This window comes from Diplotaxodon limnothrissa, linkage group LG22 (assembly GCF_057381915.1).
Source record: "Diplotaxodon limnothrissa isolate DT_005_m linkage group LG22, D_limnothrissa_male_GT1.1, whole genome shotgun sequence".
In the NCBI taxonomy this organism is placed as follows: domain Eukaryota; kingdom Metazoa; phylum Chordata; class Actinopteri; order Cichliformes; family Cichlidae; genus Diplotaxodon; species Diplotaxodon limnothrissa.
The window spans coordinates 12,360,286-12,384,032 of NC_140616.1; the positions used below are offsets into that span (position 1 = coordinate 12,360,286).

The 23,747-nt window shown below is 40.2% G+C and overlaps 1 protein-coding gene across 1 annotated transcript in view; it reads left to right on the top strand.

The window, feature by feature from the left end:
• Positions 1–23,747, top strand: part of osbpl10a (oxysterol binding protein-like 10a) — a 95,458-nt gene that overhangs the window by 24,984 nt on the left and 46,727 nt on the right. The window contains exons 3-5 of the mRNA XM_085346116.1: positions 9,872–9,951; positions 11,617–11,685; positions 18,699–18,896. Of these exons, the coding sequence (XP_085202242.1) occupies positions 9,872–9,951; positions 11,617–11,685; positions 18,699–18,896 (347 nt within the window). The remainder of the gene's footprint in view (positions 1–9,871; positions 9,952–11,616; positions 11,686–18,698; positions 18,897–23,747) is intronic.

A 23,747-nucleotide genomic window follows, 5' to 3' on the forward strand; every position in this document is an offset into this window, starting at 1 on the left:
CATAAATCCTTTTTTAAGAGAGTACTGAGGACTCTCTTTTTTCCAATCTCCAGTAAATGAGTAGTGGATTAATGGTGCTCACAAAATGCACTGTTTGACTTGAATAATGTTCCTATCACAGTTCCTGAAGTTTTTGGTACAGCAGAGAAATGAGAATTTTAAAAAGAAAGAAAAGGTTCAAGAGTGCCTGAATATCCTTAATTACTTCTGTAACAGACAAAAGCATTCCAGTGCTGCAAACTGTTAATAAGAAAAGACTTTGATCTGTTTCGTTTTAAGTATAAAAAAAAAAAAAATGCAGACAGAGAATCCTGTCTTCATAAATGCGGCCGCCATCAGCAATGACGTCATCAGGAACAACGGGACTTTCTAGTATTTGCAATCCTTGTTTGCTTTTAACTTCAGTGTCTGTAAACATCCCTCAAAACTATTTCTGAACAGTTTCTGAAGTTTCATAAGCTGCAAATAAATGATGTCCTGTAAGTCCTCGTTCAGCGAACCTCTCGACTGTGAGGGGGAAAACTCTCTGACGGAGGTTTCAGAAAGGAAGATGTTGTTCAAGTTGTGCTCCGTATTAGACAATCCTCCACACTCTTTGTGTTGTACAGCCACAGGAGCGCAAGACTCGCTCAGCCATGATGTATGCAACAGGAAATCCCACCTGCGGCATTATGACACCTGGACTATTTTCACTTGTGATATCTTGTCTAGACCGTACCTAGTGTTGCTTTAAGCTTTGGAATATTTCATTTTAATTTAGCGTTTCACTTTGAGTGCCTTAGTTTTACTTATTTCTTCTTTTTTTTTTTTTTTTACTTTTGAGTTTTTGTTTGGTATCTTTCATATTTATATTTAAGTGAGCATCTGTAACAAAACACTTACACTCCTGGAAGTTATAGAGAAGTTAAGAAATATTCTGATTTTGACTCTGAAAACCCCGTTCACAGAGCTACCCACAGCCGGGGGGTGCATCCTTGCCAGTCAGCCAGGCAAGGCAAGTTTATTTATATAGCACAATTCAACAACAAGGTGATTCAAAGTGCTTTACAGAGACATTAAAAAACAAAAACAATAAAAAGCATGATTTAAAATTGATTTAAAAAAACAGTAGATAAAATCAGAACAGTAGATAAAATCAGTAGTTAAAATATAAGTTTTGAAATTTAAGCTTAAAAGTGTGGATTTGGTGTTTTATTCAAATGCAGCTGAGAATAGGTGAGTCTTCAACCTGGGTTTAAATAAACTGAGTGTTTCAGCTGATCTGAGGCTTTCTGGGAGTTTGTTCCAGATATAAGAAGAATAAAAGCTGAATGCAGCTTTTCCGTGTCTGGTTCTGACTCTGGGAACTGATAAAAAACCAGATCCAGATGACCTGAGGGATCTGGAAGGTTCATACTGGGAAGCATCAGAACTTTAAAGTCTATCCTCTGACGGACAGGCAGCCAGTGTAAGGACCTCAGAGCTGGACTGATGTGGTCCACTTTTTTGGTCTTAGTGAGGACTCGAGCAGCAGAGTTCTGAATGAGCTGTAGTTGTCTGACTGATGTTTTTAGGTAGACCTGTAAAGATGCTGTTACAGTAGTCAAGCCTACTAAAGATGAATGCATGGACTAGTTTTTCCAGGTCCTGTTGAGACATCAGATCTTTTATCCTTGAAATATTCTTGAGGTGATAGTAAGCTGATTTTGTTATTGTCTTAATGTGTTTTTCTAAGTTTAGGTCTGCATCCATCACTACACCCAAATTTCTCGTCTGGTTTGTGGTTTTTAGGTGTATAGATTGAAGTTCTCTGGTGACCTGTAATCGTTTTTCTTTGGCACCAAAGACTACTACTTCAGTTTTATTTGTGTTTAGCTGGAGAAAATTGTGGCACAACGAGTCATTAATTTCCTCAATGCATTTACCAAGAGCCTGTACAGGGCCTCGGTCTCCTGGTGACATTGTGATATATATTTGTGTGTCATTTGCATAGCTGTGGTAGTTTATTTTGTTGTTCTTTATAATCTGTGCCAGTGGGAGCATGTAGATGTTAAACAGAAGGGGTCCCAAGATGGAACCTTGGGGAACTCCACATGTGATACTTGTCTGCTCAGATGTGAAGTTACCTATTGATACAAAGTATTTCCTGTTTTCTAAGTATTTTTTGAACCAGTTTAGTACAGTTCCTGAAAGACCTGTCCAGTTCTCCAGTCGTTTGAGTAATATGTTGTGGTCAACTGTATCAAATGCTGCACTGAGATCCAGCAAAACTAAGACTGACATTTTTCCACTGTCTGTATTCAGACCTATGTCATTGAACACTTTGGTCAGAGCAGTTTCAGTGCTGTGGTTCTGTCTAAAACCTGACTGGAAGGCATCATAGCAGTTAGTCTGTTTTAAGAAGTAATTGAGCTGTAGAGAAACTGCTTTTTCAATGATCTTACTTAAAAACGGGAGATTTGAGATCGGCCTGTAGTTGTTCACTTGTGTTTTGTCAAGATTGTCCTTTTTCAGTATAAGTTTAATTACAGCAGTTTTTAGTGGTTCTGGAAACACACCTGACATTAAAGAAAAGTGGACGATCTGTAACAGGTCTGACTCCAAAGTCTTTGAGACCTTTTTGAAAAAACTTGTTGGCAGGACATCTAAACAGCAAGAGGAGGAGTTCAGTTGACCTAAGATGTCCTCCAGGTCTTTGCTGTTAATAGGGTGAAACTGTTTGATGGTGTTTAAACAGTTTTTCAGTGGACTCTGTATATATCCTGAATATGTTGTTGATGTACCAATTGCTGGTCTAATCTTTTGGATTTTGTCTGTGAAGAATTTGGCAAAGTCATTGCAGGCCATGGTCAAATGAAGTTCAGCTGCCACTGACACAGGAGGGTTTGTTAGCCTGTCAACTGTAGAAAATAAGACCCGAGCATTATGACTGTTTTTGGTGATGATGTCAGAGAAGTAGGACCTCCTTGCACTCCTCAGTTGTAAATTATAATTGTGAAGTTTCTCTTTATAGATGTCATAATGAACCTGGAGGTTTGTTTTTCTCCATCTGCGCTCAGCTTTCCAACACTCTTTTTTTTCATTTTTCACCAGGGTGGAGTTTCTCCATGGAGACTTTTTCCTTCCAGAGATAACCTTCACCTTAATGGGAGCAATAGTGTCCATAACATTTAACATTTTAGCATTGAAGCTATTGACGAGCTCATTGACTGAACCTCTGGACAGGCCAGGTGTTAAGGGGAAGACCTGGTTAAATATCTCACTACTGTGTTCAGTTATACACCGTTTTGTGATCACTGCTGTTGATATATTTGTGTGGGCTGAAATTTTACTTTCAAAGAAAACACAGTAATGATCAGACAGGCCCACATCAGACACAGTAATGTTTGAAATGCTCAGGCCCTTGGATATCAGTAGGTCAAGAGTGTGTCCTCTATTATGTGTGGCCTCTGTTACATGCTGAGTCAGCCCAAAGTTGCCCAGAGTGTTACTCAGGTCTTTAGTCCCTTTGTCCTGAGGGTTGTCCACATGGATGTTAAAATCCCCAGCAATAATTACAGTCTAAATCAACACAGATCACAGACAGCAGTTCACTGAGGTCATTTAAAAAGTCTGTGCAGTATTTGGGAGGCCTGTAAACATTAAGAAACACAACTTTGGATGGGGCCTTCAGCTGTAAAGCCACATATTCAAAAGACTGAAAACTTCCAGGAGATAGCTGCTTACATTGAAATGATTCATTAAATAAGACAGCAACCCCCCCTCCTCTCCTGCTCACCCTGGCCTCACTGATAAAACTGTAGTTAGGAGGGGTCGTCTCGATGAGAACAGCTCCACTGTTACTTTGGTCCAACCAAGTTTCTGTTAAAAACATAAAATCAAGGCTGTGCTCAGTGATTAAATCATTAATTAAAAATGTTTTCCCAGCTAAAGATCTAACGTTTAATAAAGCCAACTTAAGTGTTTTAGAGGTATTATTTGCCCCCTCGTGTTTGGGAGCGGTCAATGTAACTTCAATTGCTCTGTTGAGGGCGGGGCTCAATGGCGAACCTTTGGTTGCTCTGGTGGGGGGTTTATGGGGGGCAAAAACGGATTGGACCGGGGGGTAGATCTGAGCCCAGCATTGACCCACTCCATCATCTCCTCAGTGAATTTCAGGTGTGGCGAGGAGGGAGAAAGGGAGGTGGAGGAGGGAGATGGCCTGTCAGGGGTTTGGGGGACAGGGGAAGGTCGTGGTCCCTGGTCCTGGTCGTTGGTGTTGTTGAGAGAGTTGGAGGCAAATAGGGACCCCTCTTCTTGCCTCTGATGTCTCTCCTTTCTGAAGCTTTTCCGGCGTGGGGGCAGATGAGGCTCCTCCTCAAGGTTTCTGCTGGGCTTTGTCTGTTCTTGGAGTACTGTTTGTTCCTCTTTATGAGATAACTCCTCGTTTATATGAGCCTTAGCACCAAGCACAGATGGATGACGTATGGAATAAAACAAGTTGGAGGTGAACGGTTTCACCCCTGACTTGTTAAAATTAAATCCATTTGCTTTAAACAGATGCCTGCGTTCCCAAAAAATATTAAAATTGTTGATAAAATGCACTGAGTGGTCAGTACATGCTGATATAAGCCATTTATTCAGTGCAAGGAACCTGCTGAATCTCTCGTCTCCTCCAGCAAACTTTTCCCACTTAGTTTTGCTGGTGACCTTAACTTCTTTGGCCTGTGGAGATAACGCTGTGTGGATTGTGATCAATAAACAGATTCTTGTAACCTCAGTGCAGTTTTGTACCTAAAACTTAATAATTTACAAATGTGCTACAAGTGAGTATTTATCCATTTGTATCACTGCAAAACAACAATAATTCAAATAGTTTGACATTTTTAAGTTAAAAATACATAGAAATTAAACAAAAACAGATAAATGTGGCCTTTATTGCACATTAATCTTGAAATTTAGAAACGTTACAAAAAGTTAAAGAAAATACATTTGACTTTTTTTTCTGGTTTTACATGCAGCGTCACATATTTTAATACAAGAAGCACTCCAAGAGCGCAAACCTCCACCAAGCTTACTCACTCTTGGGAAGTATTCACTGTGAAGGGAATAGCATTGTACTTGGTACATTATGTAGAAGTGGATGATAGATAACAGGTGTTTGTGAGGATTAAACTCCATAACATTATTCTCCAATATATTTCTCTTTCTCTTGACAATGCTTTTTCGGTCAAACTGGCAAAAACGTCGATGTCAAATGTAAAAGTGAGATGACATGATATGTTGATGCAAACAATAATGTGATATATGAAATTCCCATATACAAGTATAATTTCTTACAGTTCTTATGGTTTTACCTTATATGACCTTGAAGAAGAGGTCAGAGTTAATAATCAGATATTTAGAATTCCCGTATGTCATTCCCCATATAAATGAATGTTTTCAATACAAACAACTGCAGTAAGAAGCATAGTTTTAAAAAGGATTCACTTTTACCTTCAGATCAGATCAGCTCAGAGGTCAAATATCACATGATATTTGAAATCCTTACACAGTACTTTCTATCTGTTGACAACACACAACACACTTGTAAGAATCAGTTTCTAAGTTATGAGCCTTTTTGTCAATTTGTGATCATTAAATTATTCAGTTGACCTTGAACACCTTGGTGGATGTCTGGCAAATGTCGATATATTAGCATTAACATGATCCCACTCCACACCTACACCTAAACTACACCTACACTGTTGTATCAGAATGAACTCTTTTCGAGCTATTGTGTTTGCAGACACAATGGCATGGATGCAAACACCTCCAAAAACAAGCCTTCTTGGTGAAGGTAATGATTTTTTTTTTTTGTATTACTATGATGAGATTAACCAGTAAATCCAGAACGCCAGGAATAGGTTAACAGTTGCCCAAACCACTGCTGCATTTTCTTCTTGCCAGCACTGAGGACACATCCATTGCCTTTGAAATAGTTAGTTGGCACCTCCTGGGAGCCTGGGTTGAGATGGGAAGCCTCAAAAGAACACATAGCATGACTTCACACATTGTACGTGTTTAATAAAACTGGCACAGCGTTCGTTCAGATGTCAGCGCTAATCCTGTTGGCATGCTATAGCTTATTTTTGATGCGACTGCTGCTCTTCCAGAGCATTTTGGTTGGAGCTTGTGATCTTGAAATTTTATTCTCATGCTGCAGATGTGCCAACACGAATAGACTTCTGACAGAAACTTTTTGGCTCGGTGGCTGGCATGAAATAAGGAAACCTTACACTGAACCAAGTGCCGTGCACTGAACAGTCCGGAATAAATATACATACCTTTCGAGGCTGGCACCTGCTGCTTCAGACACATGTTTAATTCAGCGTGTGCAGAGTGGGAGTGCTGTTCTGGTTCAGGTTCAGCTGAGATTTATAAGTAATAAAAACTTTAGTTATGCCTCAGTTTACTTTGTGCTTATGTGCATTTTATCTTTTCTTCTGACAGTTATGTCTTAGTCAGTCACTAAACGCAGCAGAATATTTGAAGTTGTGAGGGATGTTCAGTTTGAACTTTCTCTGTGTGTTTTTTTTCTCGCTGTTCTGGCTCATTGAACTCAAAACATTCAGAGTTCAGTGTAGTAGTTTAAATCTGAATGAAGCCCATCTTTCTGGTAAACTTGAAGCAGTGTTTACGCTGTGATCTACAAAGTCTTGTGGGCCTATTGTGCTCATTCATGCGAGGATTTTGTAGAGACTTTAGGTGTCCCACTCCTGTTTTTCTGTTCCGCAAAGATGCTCCCAAGTGCTGCTGTGAGCCTCAGATGGACCGTTTGGTAAAGTTGGCATCTGGACAGACTTTACAGCATTATTTTTATTGTGTGACCTGCATAATTAGAACAAAAAGCAGAATGAAATGGCTCTTAAACAGATAAGCATAAAATCTAAGGAGTTATTGGGGTTTCTTTTTTATTAGCCTTTTATGCCTTTCCTTATTTTTCTGCCATGTGAGCATACACACTTGCCAGCCACTTTAGTTGCTTAGTTGCATATATCATATATCTATAAGCAGCCAATCACAAGCCAGCAACTCGGGACATTTATGCATGCAGACATGGTCACGATGACCCTGAATGTGGCCTGGTTGTTGGTGCCAGACAGCCTGGACTGAGCGTTTAGGAAAATTCTGTGATTTTCACACACAACCATCTCTGACCCAAAAAAGGTGCCTTTCTTATCAGCTGAGAACAGGAAGGTGAGGGTTTAATTACGCAGACTCACCAAAGTTAAACAACAGAAGATTGTAGAACAGAAAGCTCTACAAATTGTCCCCTTGACTGCACCAAAAGAGTTGAGAGAAGTATCTGTTTTGTAAAGTGGAACAGAGAAATTGCTAATATGAGCACAGTCTATCTAGCAGCTGTGAGTGAATGTTAGCGCAGTCCTCATCCTCACAAGCAGTGCAACTTTGTTTACTAGCTGGTTCTGTCACAGGCACAAATTCACACATTATCAACTGCCACTGGATGAATATGTTCTTGTCCAGCTGAGTGTGGCTGCCAAAAAAGAAATATGTGCTTTTTCTAAAGTTGCTTTCCTGAGCTTGTATTCTTCAACGTTTCACGGTTCAAGGTCTTTAAGCTCCAGGTGCTTTGTGATGAAAAGCAGCTTTAGCTTAGCTGGATTCATGACTTCAGGTGACAGGTGACACATTTTTGTTTTCTGTTGCTGTTCTCAGTTAAACCAAAGTTGAGATGACTTTGATTAGTTTAGTTGATTTGGGCTTAGCCCCACTTGTAGTAAAGTAAAGTAGTAAAAATGCATCTGTTGTCACTAGCTAGGTAGGCTAACGGCTGGAATGTGTATCAGGTGCGTCCTGAGGAAAGGGATCAAAGTGAGTGATGGACAACAGATTTATGTGATTTATGTGATATGTCACAGTCATATGAGGTTTTATTGGCCCAAATGTTGAATGAGCGTCTTTATTTTATGGCATAGTCGGTCACATGTAGTTACAGACGTTTTTAATGATATGCCTAACATTTTTTTTAGTTTATCATCAGGTCATACCTGTTTCAGGTGTATTTTAATGAATTTAAAGGCATTTTACTTCATAATGTAAAATGGTTTTTTTGGTTCCTTTCTATTGTTTGCTATATTGAAATAAAAGAAGTGCAGAATGACATCTGGCCTGCGTGCATCAAAGCTTTTTTCTACTGTTTGTACTCCAGCTCGAGTTGACCTGCTGTCTTACTTTTATCAGTGCCATCACAGTTATTTTTTCTCTAATAATTAGTCAGTGAAATGAGATCAGGTGGATTTCCGTTCTGCCCTGGAAGAGGTCAAAGCAAGCAGACAGTCAGCGTCTTCTTCAGCCTGAGGCTGCAATTCACTGCATTAGTCAGCAAATCTGGCGGTTTGTGTTTGGATAGCGGCCTGGATTGTTTCTGTGCTGAGGGGAAAAACCACATGCAGCTTGCGAATAGCAAAGTGGCCGAATGAGTTGCTGGTGTTTCTTGAATACTGAGTGTTCAATTTGGCGTGGACAGGAAAATGAAGAGGTTCAAATGTGATAGCAGCCCTCAGGACATCATTCAGAAAGTAACATGATCAAATATTCAGGAACACAGTCAGCAAGTTCAGTGATCATTCAAAAGCAAATGAGATTGCTGGCATCCTGCAGGTTGACCTCACTGATGCCTCATTTGCAGCCCTCATCGCCCTTTGGCGAAGTTTGTAGCTTAAAGCAGTAGCCGGTTCACTCCATCTCAAACCGTAATCTAGATCCTTATTTATTTTACACTTGTGTACCCTGAACTCTGTTGTAGCTACACCCATTAGGCTTAGCTTAGCAAAAAGCCTGGAAAGCAAAGAGCATAATTCTGCATTGCTATGCTGCACCACTGTTTAACATGTTTGATCCATACAAATCGAAAAGTGTAACGGGGTCATGTGGGGATTTGTGCGTGGCTACTTTTTAGTAGCAGTTTAGTGCCACAGCTGGAGAATGAAACCTATGAAACATGTTAATTAGCTAGCTTTTGAGGCGCTAGTAGGTTGATTTTTTATTTATTTATTTATTTATTTTTTATCTTTGGCAGAATGAGGATAAGCTAAGCTAACTGTGTGTTGGCTGTTTTATTCTCTGCTCTTTGTTTTTTGCGGCATACCGACTCATTTCTGCCTTTTGGGGTTAATTAAGTCTTTGGTTAAACTTGCTTAAGAATTTTGATTTAACATAAAGTAAAGAAGGCTGCTGGTTGTTTAAAAAAGGTAAAACCAACTTGTTTACGTTGTCTGTTTGAAGCACTGTAAAACATGTGTGGGAACATCTTTGCCTTGTTTGATGCTAAACCCTTAGTCACTGTGTAGTTTCACTTGGATTTGATCTAATGGTCTCATCCTGTGAAGGAACTAAAACCATTTACATGTGAGTAAATAGATAACATATAAATCTGGGATGATTTACTAATCATTAACTCATTAGTCAATAAATTTCAGTTTTGAAATGGTTATTTATTAAGGCAAAGGCTGATTAGGTTCCAGTGCTTGCACCTGGGCATTTTCACTGCAATGTATCCTTAAGCCACTTAACACTGATCTATGAATTATTCAAGCATAAAAAAGGCAGATGGACGAGTGTTGTGTTTACACTAAGACAGTTTAGCAAAAACACTGAAATGCAGTTGGGCTGCATTTCAGTGTCTTGAACCCTTAATAAAGTCCCCTGTCTGCAGCCGTGACTCTGTCTCACTTCATGCCGATAATAAGTGCTTGTTAACCATTGGTAGATGTGGACACTTGAAGGCTTTCTTATAGCTGTGTATTGATCGGCACCTGAACTCATGCACTAGTTTGTTAGTCGAGTCAGGAGCATATGGGTTTTAATTTTTTTAATTAGTTTTTGTTCTGTGTGTGTTTTTCTCTAGCCTCTGATGCCAAGGAGCAGCAGTTTTGGATCAGCCAGCTCCAAGCATGTGCCAGACGTCACTCTGACAGCAGTGCCAAGGTAAAACAGATTTACAGAGGTTTGTTACATTTTCCGATTCTTCTCTGCACTCGCCCTATGAATGCTCATCACAGTGAGCATATCTGCAGTCGGAAGACTTTATTAAATGGCATCCAGATAAATGCCACATCTCAGCCGACAACAAGTACTGTTACGTTTCCAGATGAACTATGTGCCTCTGACTTTGTGAGCGACTCTTTCTAAAAGGAAACAAATAATATGAAAAAGAAAGTGAACGAGACATACAGAAATGTGTTAATGTACGCAAGAAATAAAATGAAAACGGCAACAAAAGTGAGGCTGACACCCTTTGCCCAACTCATCTCATCTGTCTTGTGAAGCTTTGCCTGCTGATTAATCTGACAATATTTTTAGTCCTTCCTTTGATTTAGTGATTTAGGGAAATATCGTGTAGTAGAGCGCTCCTGCTGCTTTAATAAAGGATGCATGTGCAGCTAAGAGTCCCTGGCGTCACTGTCCTCTTCTTATCTCTGTATGCTCACTCCAGATGGATTACTGAGTTGGGTGCATTATAACTACCTTCATCAAAAACTGTATTTTTTTTCCAAATATGGATTTCATGGAATAATGTTTGGGCCATTGCTTCTTTGGGGGTTTAGTGTGGTCGTCAAGGGATTAGTTCTATGTGTGTCGGTGTGTGTGTGCTGCCTGTATCTCTGTGGGGTGTATCCCCATTCGTCTGATCCAGTGGAGAATGAGGCTTGTTATAGAGCTCCTTGTGGAGCTCCACAGCCGGTGGTGACAGTGTGAAAATCAGCAGTGCATGAACAAGAGAAAAAATCCAAACTGTGTTATTTCTGCAAACTTTTGGTATTAAAGTTAGGTTTTTGCGTCAGATTGCAGTTACTCAGAATGTACTTCATCGTTTGTTTTTTGAGTAAAGTTTAGAGCTGATGCTATTAGCCACTTCATTATATGAACATCTGTACAAACTGTTAGTTTGGAGAAGCTTGTTTGAGGCTATCACTATCTGGTACTGCAACGCTGGAATATGTAGAGTTCACAGCGTTTATCTTTTGAGTTATCTCTTTTGTGCCTCGTAAAATTGCAGCAGTAAGGTAACAACTTTTGCTCTGAGGGTGAGGTTTCTGATTTCTGGTTTGTTTTGGACTTTTTCCAAGTTTTACTCTTTGTTTTCCAAACAATTTGGGATCTTCCATGAAAGCTAAGGTCAAATGCAGTAATCTGCTAGATACCAAAGTATTCTGAGGTACTATCTTTGCGAATGATATCAACCCACAGGAAAGAACACCCACCAGTGATACACATTGCCAAGGGGTTGCTAAGTGGACTTCTGGGCTAATTTATATTCTTGAACATAGATAAAGCCTACAGGATAAAAAGAGAAACAAACTTTTAGATTTAGATTTTAATCACCATAATATTTTACTTGTAATGCAAAGATTTTTGAGTGTAGTGATTTTCCTGGCATCTTTTTCACTTTAGCTTCATGAATAGAAAAGAAATACTTGTGTATGTATTCACTATGTTTGCATACTAAATCTGCAGAACTTTAAAGATGACTTTAAGATGAAATCTGTATTTTTATACATTTTTTTTCTACTGTTCTTCGCTCTTTGGAAGCAGCTGCTTTTTTCAAATAGGTTTTCTTCTTTTTTACTTAGTTTATGCTTTTTGTTTCAGGTGAGGAAGCTAAAGGGCTCAGATGAACACTTGAGTGTGGAAAGAGCAGGAGGAGGCCAGGAGCTGCTGGTGAGTAAATGACAGACAAATATTGCACACACACACACACGCACACACACACACACACACACACACAGGTTCACCTTCAAATGTTAAACCATGAGAGCGAAAACTTCTGTTGTTCCTTGAGCGTAGATATCAGTCCGCTGCATATAGCTCCTTACAAAATCCAGATTTTGTGCGTCTTTTTCAACAATTAAATAGTTTACAGCCTCATTATGTTGCCTGTTTGCCAACTTGCTTATTCAACATGTAGCTCTTCAACACATCAAACCGTTGCACAGCTGGAGCGGGGGGGATTCCAATTACTCTGCTCGGCCATAATGAGAAAAGCAATCAAAAGATGGGAGAAAATTGGATAAGTAAGGAAAAAATGGAAAGGCAATGCGCTCTATCAGTCTTTTCCCTTCTGGCCTGTGGAGCTGAGTAGCAGTTTTGTTCCCGTTCGGTGACTGCGGGGCATTTCCACGGCAGCAGCTGTTATTACTGTACGCAGTGCTGTGGTCTAATCCGTCCCTGAGCCTCGCTGTCTGCCTCACAGATCGTTATCGCAGCCACTCCGTTGATGAGGCAGCTGGCGGTGGAGGCGCAGCCACATCTCCGATAACTCACCTCTGTGACACAAAAAGTGTGTCGGGAAAGATTTATTACAAACAGAGGCGAATGATTTCGTTTCCTTGTGAGTTTTTATGGAAAAAGATGTTGATCCATTAAAGGTGCAGTCAAAAATGGCTTTTATTTTGAAGTAGAGCAAGAATATGCTTGTGTGCCATGCTTCTAATCAGTAGGAGGTAAGTGCAGATATCCTTTGGGCTCGACAAAACAGTGTGAATTAATGACAGTTTGTACGGCATGTTTGTGATGATATGCCACTTTATTGCCCAACGTGGTGCTGTGCGTTATGCGCAGATATTTCTGCCTTGATCTTGTCTGTCTGAAAGGTTGTTCTAGATTTCTTCAGTTGCAACTTTGGAAACCTAAGCTGTGGCTTCATGTCCATTTTAGCCCTCAGTCAGAGACTGGACACAGAACCCCTGAAATCAGTCTGTAGGGGAAAATTGTGTAATTTTGGAGCAGTGGGGAAGTGGTTGCTGGAGGTTGCTGATAGTCTCTAGTTGATATTAGTAACAAAAAATATATGCTGCAGCACTGAAAACCACCTTGAGATTGCTTTGGTTGTTAGCAGATTGCCATCATTTCCTGTAGTTTGCCTGTAAGACACTGACTTGTCAGCAAAAATAGCAATCCGTCAATTAATATTATTCTGATACATCGTTAGGGCCCACCTCCCACCTCCCATCCCCCTTTTCCTTTCGTGTGTGTGTGTGTGTGTGTGTGTGTGTGTGTGTGTGTGTGTGTGTGTGTGTGTGTGTGTGTGTGTGTGTGTGTGTGTGTGTGTGTGTGTGTGCATTTGTAAAGCTATACCTGTAATCTCCATAATACCAAAACCCCTGAAAAGCCAGCAAAGTGCACCATGATGAGAGCCAGAAACCAATATTGAACTAAGGTGCGTACACAAGCATAGAAGGCAGCCAGCAGTGTGGTAATTGTGCTATGAGAACAACTCTATCCCCATCAAAAACACCCCAATCTTCACAGTTCAAACATATAACAAAAAGTGTTGATGAGGTGACAAGAACTTAAAAGTCCAGAAACCCCACAACCAATAGCAAAGACCAACAAGCTGAGAACACCAGCGTTCTGTGAGAGAACCATGCAGGAAAGTCTGAACACACGGTATAAGTCAACCAATACTGCAGAAGCCAAAAGGCAGAAAGCGATCCGAAGGCCAAGTGGGACAGCAGCTACCCCAACCCAGGGGCTGCCGCACAGCTCCAACAGTGCATGACGACCAATCCCACAAGGCGTCCACTCCAGGCTGACAGCTCCTGCACCCCTACCAGTCCTTGAAATGAGAGGCACCCACCACACCCTAAAGAGCCAGGCACAGGGACAAGGCAACGTGTCTGCAGGGAGGCCCCAGGGAATGCACCTCACAGGCCAACACAACGTGGGGAAGAGAAGGGAAGGGAGCCACAGAGCCAAGTCAGAAACCCAGTAGTACCCGGCAGCCCCCGCCCTCCTTCCGGTCCAACTGCTCCACATATCCAGTGCCACTCCCAGCCTGCCCGGAGCCAAGAGAAAACGCAGCAGAAAGGCATTTACTTTTAACTACATGTAAATTTATTCTGAGGCTGTCACAGCCATCACCTCTCTGCCCCTCGATGTCAGCATTATAAACGCATACAAGCAGTTCAGTGTGAAGTACATTCGCTCAGCAGGAAAATACATGTAATCTTCAACCCTAGCTAACCTTTATTATTGTCTGTATTTCTTATTTTAATGATAAAAATATTATTTTGTTTCCTGTTTTGTTTGATTAAACTGTACTTCGGTCGTTGCTGTGCTTTTTTTGGAAATCGAATTTCCCAGAGGAACCCACCCGAGGGATTAATAAAGTTCTATCTTATCTTATCTTATCTTATTTACACCCAGAGCCATCCCCGATATCCTCCGAAACTCACTATTCGACCACTGAGACATGTAAACCTTTTGCCACTGTTAAAAGATTAAACCTTCTATTTCAGTATGGCTTTGTAGAAAACTTGATGGTTATTATTTACGGAGGCATGTGCATTCACATTGCTCTATATTCCAAGCTAATAACATTTTAAAATGTGATATTTAATCAGTTTTCCTTCCATCATGCTTTAGTCTTGCGCTGTAACTAATAATCATCAGTCTTATGTGTGTCATCACCACCATTCATCAACTGGACTGATCGCAACAGAGTTTACTGCTAGAAAGCGTGTCCTTCATTTCCTATAAACACATTTACACATCTTTATCAATAAATGGATATCTATCCCAGTCACAAACACGCCTATGAGCATGAGGCCGGTAAAGAGAGACTGCATTGTTAGACATGATGAGGTCTAAAGGTTAAAAAAATGAAGCATGCTAATGTTGTGCTACTTTGTTTGTGTGCTGTAAAAGGGAGTGATGAGGGGGCAGTAGAACTGAACCAAGTGATGTAACTAGGCTGTTTTTCCTTTGTGTGTGTGGGTTTTTTTTTTGGCCTGCAGAATTACTCAAAGATTTATGGACAGATCTCAACGAAAATTAAACTTTGAACTTACAAAATTTTGTGGCGGGGCGCTTAACCATTTCATTTTGTGCCATATATAATACATAAAGATCATTTAAAAGTGAGGTTTTGCTGTTAAAATGTGTTTCCTGTTTTAACCTGCTTTGTTGATAATCTAGTGAAAGTGCAGAATAAATACATCATCTTTCTCTGTGCAGCCACGTTGTTTGCATCACATACAGCTTCCAGTCTAAGAAAGCCCCATGTTCAACAAAGCACTAACTCTTAAATGAATGAATAGACACTTATATCTCTTCGCCTGAGGATCTTCCCATCATTTCCCACAGGACAAGTTGACCTTGTTTATTGCAGTGCGGCCAAAATATCAGAGGTCGCATCTGTTGGAGTCAGCAAACAGGGTTCCCCTTTCCAGCCACAGCTGAGTCCTGCAGGTAGCCGGCTCCAGCATTCTGTTGTGATAGTCTAAATTCACGTGACATGGCTTCAGAGTTTCTCTGTAAAAGCCTTTGAAGTTATCAAGCTGATTAGCAGTCTGATAAATTGGCCAGTGACCTTATTATTTCTTTTGTTGTGAAGCTGGAAAGGTGCAAACACCCCTCCTGAGGGCACAAGAAGGCAACATATGCCCTGTGAGTTAGACTGATACAGCTGTTTCTGCTCGATTAAGCCTTTGAATAGACTTTGATCAATTCACACTTGAAAGTTTTTCATAGTGGACACCCACCTCGTCAAAGTAATGGGCCATATCTGTTAACAAGTCAGTCAGAAGTTTCTTCACTCCTACATACTCTCTGGTGTATAGTAAGTTATATTGTTGCAAATGAAAGCATTTAAGAACCACAGCAGTTAAAGAGCGTTGTTTTCCAGTGTGTAAAGGGCACCAACTCTCTGTTAGCTCAATGACTGCAATTTCATTTTAATTCAGTTTCACTTATATAAGGCCAAATTACAGCAGCCTTCACCTCATAGTGCTTTATTGTTGGGTAAAAACCCTAAAAAGGTGGAGAGAAAACTGTATGAGCAAGTATTTAACCACAGAGAGAACTAAAAACTCTGGTATTACCATCAGCACCAAATCTGTGTGCTGGGAGCTTCATGGCTTCGGTTTTGGTGGCCTAACAGCTGCAGGTGTAATGTGTCTGTGGCCCAGTACTTTTTTTCCATTTTAGTGTCTCAGTATTGAGCTATTTTCAGACACTCTAACCAAGTTTATTGCTGAATAGCAAGTTGTTTGTAATAAGTGTCTTTCCCTGTGGTGCTGACTTTCCTGTCTACTCCTGATGCCTCGCAGAGGGCCAGGTTTGCCCACGCAAGTGTTGTTGTAAAGATAGGACTTCTGTACCGCAGGGTTAGACTAACAGGAAGTGTACCGAGGCCACCTTCTTTGAACGAGCCCTGTCCCCCAGTAAGACCTGTAAGACCTCTGCTTTTCTCTTTAAGTGAAGTTAGTAAAGTATAATCACATTAACTTTGCAATTGCCGAGTTATTTATTTATTTAACTTAACGATTTCAGCAGTTAATTTTAGATAGAAGTGAAATGGTAAGAGAGGAATGCACTTAACTAAAAGAGCTCTAATTATGTAAATACACGTCTGTCCTCCTTCCTTCCAGCTCTGGCCCTCCTTTTTCTTTACAGCTTTCTTATTTTTTCTGTTGCAGTTTATTAAAGTGCTTTGGGGCTCTGTGCCAGTTTTTGGAGTACAAAACCCCAGCGTGTCTATCTGTTCACACTCCCGAAACACTGTCTTTTCCTCATACTCATAGCTCGTGGCTTAGCCGCGCACAATACAACAATGTACTCTCCCGTAAGCTGATTATCTTCTGTTAGAACTGCTTCACAAGTACCGACCTTCAGTACCTCCCTCTGCTTAGACTTTGGTGATGCATCTAATCAGAAGGAAAATATTCTTAACTTGTGAGCAGTTTTATTATCTGAAAAGAAGAGGGAGTGACCCCTGATTATTTGTGTGGTATGTAACAACGGCAGGTTCGTGATGGGTTTGATCCTCTCGGTTACTGCAGAGTGAGCAGCATCTCTGACCAAAAACGGGAAGGCCATTTGTTTCCCTCTCATTGTGTGGTGCTCTGGGGTGGAAGTTGTTTATTTGATCCATTTTATTTTCACCGCTGCTGTGACCAGACCTCTGTGGTCTTCTGGGGGATAAATCTGCGCTGGCTCTCTGCTGCAGTATACTAATGGAGAGCAGGGGCAGGAGAGAGAGATACTGGTCTGACATCGCTGCCTGTGTGAGCATGGAGGTCAGCGAAGTGAGGAGACAAGAGTCACAGAGGGGGAAGCAAAGGAGGCATCAAAATGAAAGATGTGATGTGACTTAAGCTTTGCCGCAGAGGGAAACAAAACAACAAAAAGGCTGATTCTATCTTTTGATAAAACTCAGCTGAGGCACCCACCGCCTATCAATTCACATGCTTGTATGAGAAAAAATGTTTTTAGGTAACAGTTTTACTGGGGAACAACAAGATGCATGACACATCACACTGTGTCAACATTTATTTAACACAAACTAATCCAAAATGCAATGACTCCATGATTCAGTTGTTGGCAGAGCCACCTTTAAGCCGTTTTGGATTTTATCAGTATCTCACATTGTTATGGACGAAAGTTCGTTGAGGTTTGCAGGCATCCGTCTATGCACAGCTCTCTTTAGGTCCCACCGCAGTTGATTGGATTAAGCACTTGACTTTGATTGATGTCCAAACCGCCATCATTTAATCTGGAAGTTTTCTGGCTTCCTCTTTGGACACATTTGTTTCATTTTCTTCAGTTGGACTCTCTCCTGCAGGGTTTTCCCTTGCAATTGATTTATTAACGTACACATGGTGGTTAGAACAGAACGGGAGGCTGGCACATATCCCATAAATCCAATGGTAAATTAGTGTTTTCACATATTGGTAAATAGGGGCTATGACCACTTTCAGGCCAGATTTACCTGCCAGACTGATGGCCTCATATTTGACTGTAAAATACTTTGGTATGTTTCCAAGTTTTCTCTTTGACCGCAAGGTGTTCAGGTCCTGTGGCTGCAAAACAGGCCCCAACCACTGCCTGACAGTTGGTATGCTGTGCTTGTTTTTTGCTGTGCAAATGTGAGCAAATATCTCCACTTTGGTCTCATCTGTCTTAAGGAGAGTCTTGGCTTTTTTGGCTTTGCTGTCATGCTCATTTTAGAGAGAAAACGGTTGCTGTTTTTCCAAATAGTTCTGCCATGAACGTTTAACATACTGCGGCCTGTAGAGTCTCATCAGTTAGTTAAGTGCAGTTGATTAGCAGCGCCCGGCTGCTACTTACTCTCTTAGTTCCTAAGAAAGCAGTAAGGGTGTACTTCACACACTGCTCCTGCTACTATATTTTACAAATAAATAATATGCTTTAATACGTCATGTGTTATTGTTCATATGAGCTTGTATTTACCTAACTTCAAGACCAGTTTAGGACCAGTTCATTTTTCTTCCATTATGTCCTGATATGTAATATCTTAAATTGAAAGAGGTTGTACTTTTTTTGCCACATGACTGTAGCACAAATCATTGTACGATTGTGTGTCACTGGATGAAAGTGGCGTGTAGTGCTCAGTAAGATTAGTACGGTTTAAGTAACAGTTCATTTACCAGGACTTACCCAGTGAGTTTAAAGGTTTTAAGGCGTTGGTTGTGATGAGTTGGAAGTGACGGATCCGTGTCACTAGGTGACATCATAATAAAACGCACAACATTAACACTAGCATGAAGCTCATGAACATAAAACTACTCTCCATTTATGTGTAATAGTGAATACATCTTACTAAACCCTTATTTATTTATTTTTTAATCATTATGTATAGATTTTTTATTTTCCTTTACTTTTTCCTTTACATCATCATGTTCCTGTCATCTTTAAATCCCATCTTCCAGGGCTCCTCTTCCTCTGGTCGGACCCGTAGTTTCTCCCTCCTTCCCCACCTAACACCAACTTCATCCCCGGGATCTCCGAGGCACCTGGGTCACCCCGCCACACCCGGCAACATCGTCACGATCACTCACCACAAATCTCCAGCTGCAGCTCGACGAGCCAAGAGTCAATACCCAGGCCGGCTGCTGGAGGTCAAAGAGGTGGGTGGAGAAGTCGTAGCAGTAACAACACGCCTTTTGACTTATGAGTGGGCATATGTTTTCACCTTTTAGATTTATTGAATGCAGTTTCCTTCTTCAGTACACTTTCTTTCTGAATTTTTCCCTTAAAAGAAACTGGCTTTAATTATATGTTACAAGAACTAAGTTAAAGAATAGTTTTATTTTTCCAGAAAATGTTATTTATTAATTGATAAATTACATAAAGAAACAAGAACCCAACAAGAGCTTAACCTATCATGGCGTGTTTGTGTCAGTTTCTGTCTGACACAAGTGAATCGCGGGAAGGAAACCTCCTCTTCCTCCTCTTCCACTGTAATCTCGGCAGTTCTTTTCTCTGTTTTTACTGGAGACGGTCACTCCTTAACATCTCTTTTTCATTATAAAGATTATTCAGCTGTGTCTGTCCACTGCTTGAGGGTATCCAGCACAGTTTTGTACTAATTTTCTGTAATGGCTTTTTTATTAATGCCAGCAGTGAGCAGTGTTTTCCAAAGACAGGATTTGGTATTTGGTATTCCACCTAAGGAAATACTTTCTATAGTCTGACTCATAAGAGGCTGTTTTCAAAGGCTTTTACAGATTGGTTATCTAGTAATTATATTTAATTTTAGTATTTTTGTGTCCATTAGCAGAAATGTTTTACTTTGAAAAACTAAAGCCCCTCTGCGGTGTAACGCTCTGTTGAAGTAGCAGAAGTCTGTCATTCGGATGTGGGTCACTTTAACATTAATGCTCGTCACAGCTTCATTCAAGCTTAACAACAACAGAGCGCCATGGCGCACACGAGACGGGACAGTACAGCAAGTGATGTATAATGCATCACATCGCAGTAGACAAACACGAGTGTTCAGAGATTTCTTTTTTCCTTCATTTTATTGCTGTTAAGGGGATTTTTTTTATTTTATTTTTTTTTAGAAAAACTGATAATTTCTTAGCTTTTTTGTGAGCTGAGTAAATCAGACAACAGGGAATCTTGTGAGTGTCTGACATTTTACTGATTTTCAAGCACATAGATTTAGCAATTTAATATTTAGAAATTGTGTAATTGCAAATAAATCAAATCAAATCACTTTTATTGTCACATCACATGTGCAGGTACACTGGTACAGTACATGCGAGTGAAATTCTTGTGTGCGAGCTTCACAAGCAACAGAGGTGTGCAAAAAAAAAATACAATAACATAAAACAAGCAAAATATAAGAATGGCTAAATCTGAGAGTAATAAATATATGTACAATATATATTACAGTAAAGGCAGAAATATCAAACATTTATTTCTTACAGCTTCTTCCATGTAAATAGTTATAGATTTAATTTCTTTTACCCACAGTATCTTGCATAACTGTGCAGCTGATTGAAATTATGCTTCGTGAATAGTTGAGCATATATACTGCAGGGATTTGTGTTCTCCTGCAGTAGAGACTGAGAGAAGTAGATGGGTAGCATTCCTCTGGTTAGAAACAACAGCATGGACACAGATACAAAGCACTGTATATAAAGGCTATAAGGCTATAGCTACGTTGAAGCTAACAGATAATTCAGCCGCTTGTTTTGTTTTCTCATCAATTGTTATTGCGACTTTTATAAGAAGGAGCCAGAGTGTTCATTGTGAGCTGGACATTGAAAAGAGCACGCTGTCTACTTTGACGTATGAAAAGCTGATGCGATTTATATCAAAGTGAAGAAATACGTGTTTAAAAGTGGCGTAAAGACATGCAGCAGGGTGGATGATGAGGAAATTATGGTTCAGCGGTGGTAACGTATTAGCAGTGCGTGGGCAGGTTTGGACTCCCCGTCTACCTGCAGTGAGTGTGTGCTGTCAGATGAGGGTATTGTAAAAATATGTGGTATTACTGATCTGTGGGCTACTCTTTCTTGGTGCTGATGCTTGGTTGCTGGTCTAGCAGCCAGTTGCAGAGAAGAGTGAAGTAATAATATTTGACTGATGCACAGAATCATCCATGTTGAGCATCAAGGTGTTGGGATTTGAGAATTGCACAGGAATCCTTTCCAGTGGTCAAAAACCCCTCATCACAGGCAAATACCTCCCCAAATGGGCATTTAAATTAAGCATGTTTTATATAATATCATTTTATATTTGTCACCCTTTATACTGTGAAGCCTCAAATATAATTTACAATATAATTGTCCCACAAATAATCATTTTTCCGGCATGCATACAACATATGAACTAGGGTCCTGGCTTCCTCCTCGCATTTCCAACAGGTGCCATCGTCAGCAAGCTTCAACCTGACTAGCTTACTGGGAGTCCAGTAATTTCTGTGAAGCAACTTGTATTGGATAAGCTGAGATTGGGCTTCACATGAGCAAACATACCACGATGAAACCAGCTTCTTCCAACTATCCCCTAAAATCTGAATTCCCCCCCTGAGCCTGGAATTCTGATTAACTGGAAAGTTTTCCAGTTTTTAATTAATACAGACTAGTTGTTGGTTGTCTTTTCTCCTTATTTCACCCAAACTTCACCGAAAGTCCATTGCAAGGCCTGGGTTTGAGTCCAATTCAGGCCATTTCCTATGTGTTATCCCCCCCTCTCTTGACTTTTTTCTCATCTACTTTCCTATCCTGTCAAAATAAAGGCAAAAAAATAAATCTTTTTTTTTTTTTTAAAGCTGTGCTATATTTTCTGTGACCTTTGTCTTCAGAGATTGTAAAAGTCTCAGGCGAGACACTGGTGCAGTGAGTTCAGCAGATATTTCTGGCATCTTGGCAGGCCTGACACTGACTGCAGTGTGCTCACACTTTACTGTAAGTTCAGCATGGTTGGCATTTTTTATTGCATATATATCAATACTGATTAACGTGGCTGGTGACAGAAGCAGTTTGTGCAATCATCAATTTGCAAAAAAAAAAAAAAAAGCTAGAGAAAAGACTAAACTGTAAACCGTTGATATTCCACGCAGTGTTGCCCGGTTCATCCCTGAAAGTGTGTACTGTACTAATGCTACGTTTAAACAGTTTTATGATTTCTGTGAGTTAAAACTTGGAAGCACAGCGTAAGTTAATTAAAAAAAATCTCCTCACTTGACATTTCCGGTAACTTTTGCTGTAGTTTGAAGTTCAAATCCTCATTAATTCTCCCCGCCTCATTCACCAGTCCTGTCAGTTCTAGTTACCACTTTGTCCCCATGTGCTACATCTCTGTACTCTCAGAACGGTCGTTCACTCTTTACCGCTTATCTTTCCAGAGAAGTTTTTTTTTCCCCTCCTTTTCTCCCATCACTTCTTAATAGGCTTGTCTGCAGCTGATTTAAATTGATTAATTGCACAACATTAGGCTTGAAGTGAAGTTGGTAAAGCAAAACTAATAGACACAATGAAGACATGATTGTATGCTTGGCTGGTGAACTATACAGCCTTTTGCTGCTGCAGTTTTGCTTTCACCCCTTTTTTTGTTTAGAGACAAAATGTTCTTTTCGGATTATTGCCAAGCAGCTGTGCATCTGGTCGCTAAATTATGGAGAGATGATGACAGGAGGAAATATGGACAAAGAGAGACAAGAGGCTTTCTAAAATACTTCTGCCCATGTAAACTGTTGGTACTGAGAATGGAAACAGAGGCTGACAGGTATGAAGTCATGCCGGCCATGTCAGAAAATGTTTGTTTATCTTTATAAGAGACTTTGTGATATGTTTTTGTCTTTTAATTATGCAAACCTAAATTAAGACCTCAAAAATTATTGAATATTTTAATTTTCACTCTTTTTTTTGTTGCGTGTTTCATTCCCTAATTGTGGTGCAAGCAATTGTATGTGAAAGTGTGTAGTGACAAACCGACTGAGCATTACATGAGTGCAGTTCCCATTAAGTAGTCTGTGTAATCAGCCATGCAATGCATTTGGTTTGCACCATAGAGCACCATAGAGCTAATCCAGGGGAGCATATGCAAGTCGGGGAATCTGATATGGCACAGCGCCTTTGGAAATTTGTTAAAACAAACCATAAATGGGTTTTTTCAGCCTGAAAATTGGGGCAAATTATGTCTGTCCATCCATTTTTCAATCGACTTTGTGGGCGCACTGGAGTCTGTCTCAGCTGTAGTACTGTGACAACCTGGCCAGGCCACCAGTCTGTTGATTGGCTTTTGGCATTGTTTCTCACCTCACATCTTTTCAGAAATACAAATTTCCTTTCTCCATGAACTGGAATCTGCTGATATCCAGCATATTTATTCATTAACAACACACGCGCAGTGTCGCAAAACTGTCAGCGACATGCTAGCATAGTGTGGAAGCCCTTCATGAATCAATTTGCAAGTAAAACGCAGCAGAACTGCCACAGAAGCGTGCACAACAATAAACCTCGGAACCAGCTACAAGCTTGCAGCCTCGGTATGAGCAAAGGATCAAATCAGGTACAGGAAAATTATGGAGATGAGTGAAAAAGTGAAAAGGATGGATGACCTGTTATCTGGAGAAGTTCTAAGCCTACTGGGAATTGATGCATTGGAAGTATCTGATATGTTTTTGTTGTATGACGTATGTTGTTCATTCAGTTCATTTTCAGTTCATTTTTTGCACGTCTTTACAGAAGCAGAGCACTTATTTTGTTTTATTTTGATGTCAGAAGATCCTTCAAGTTACTGCATTTGGGGAAAATTGTGAAGTTTGTTTTATTGTGAAAAGACAATTTTGCTTTAAAGTACATTTTTATTTGTGTATGCTGTCAGTAATTGGTCAAGAAAATTAAAATCTGCAAAAATGTGAAAGATCTGAAAAGCGGGGACCTTCAGATGTTTGCTATTTTTAACTTTAAATCATTATTTCAGCCATGAGTCGGGCTGACTGTGTTGCTCAGCTGAAGGTTACA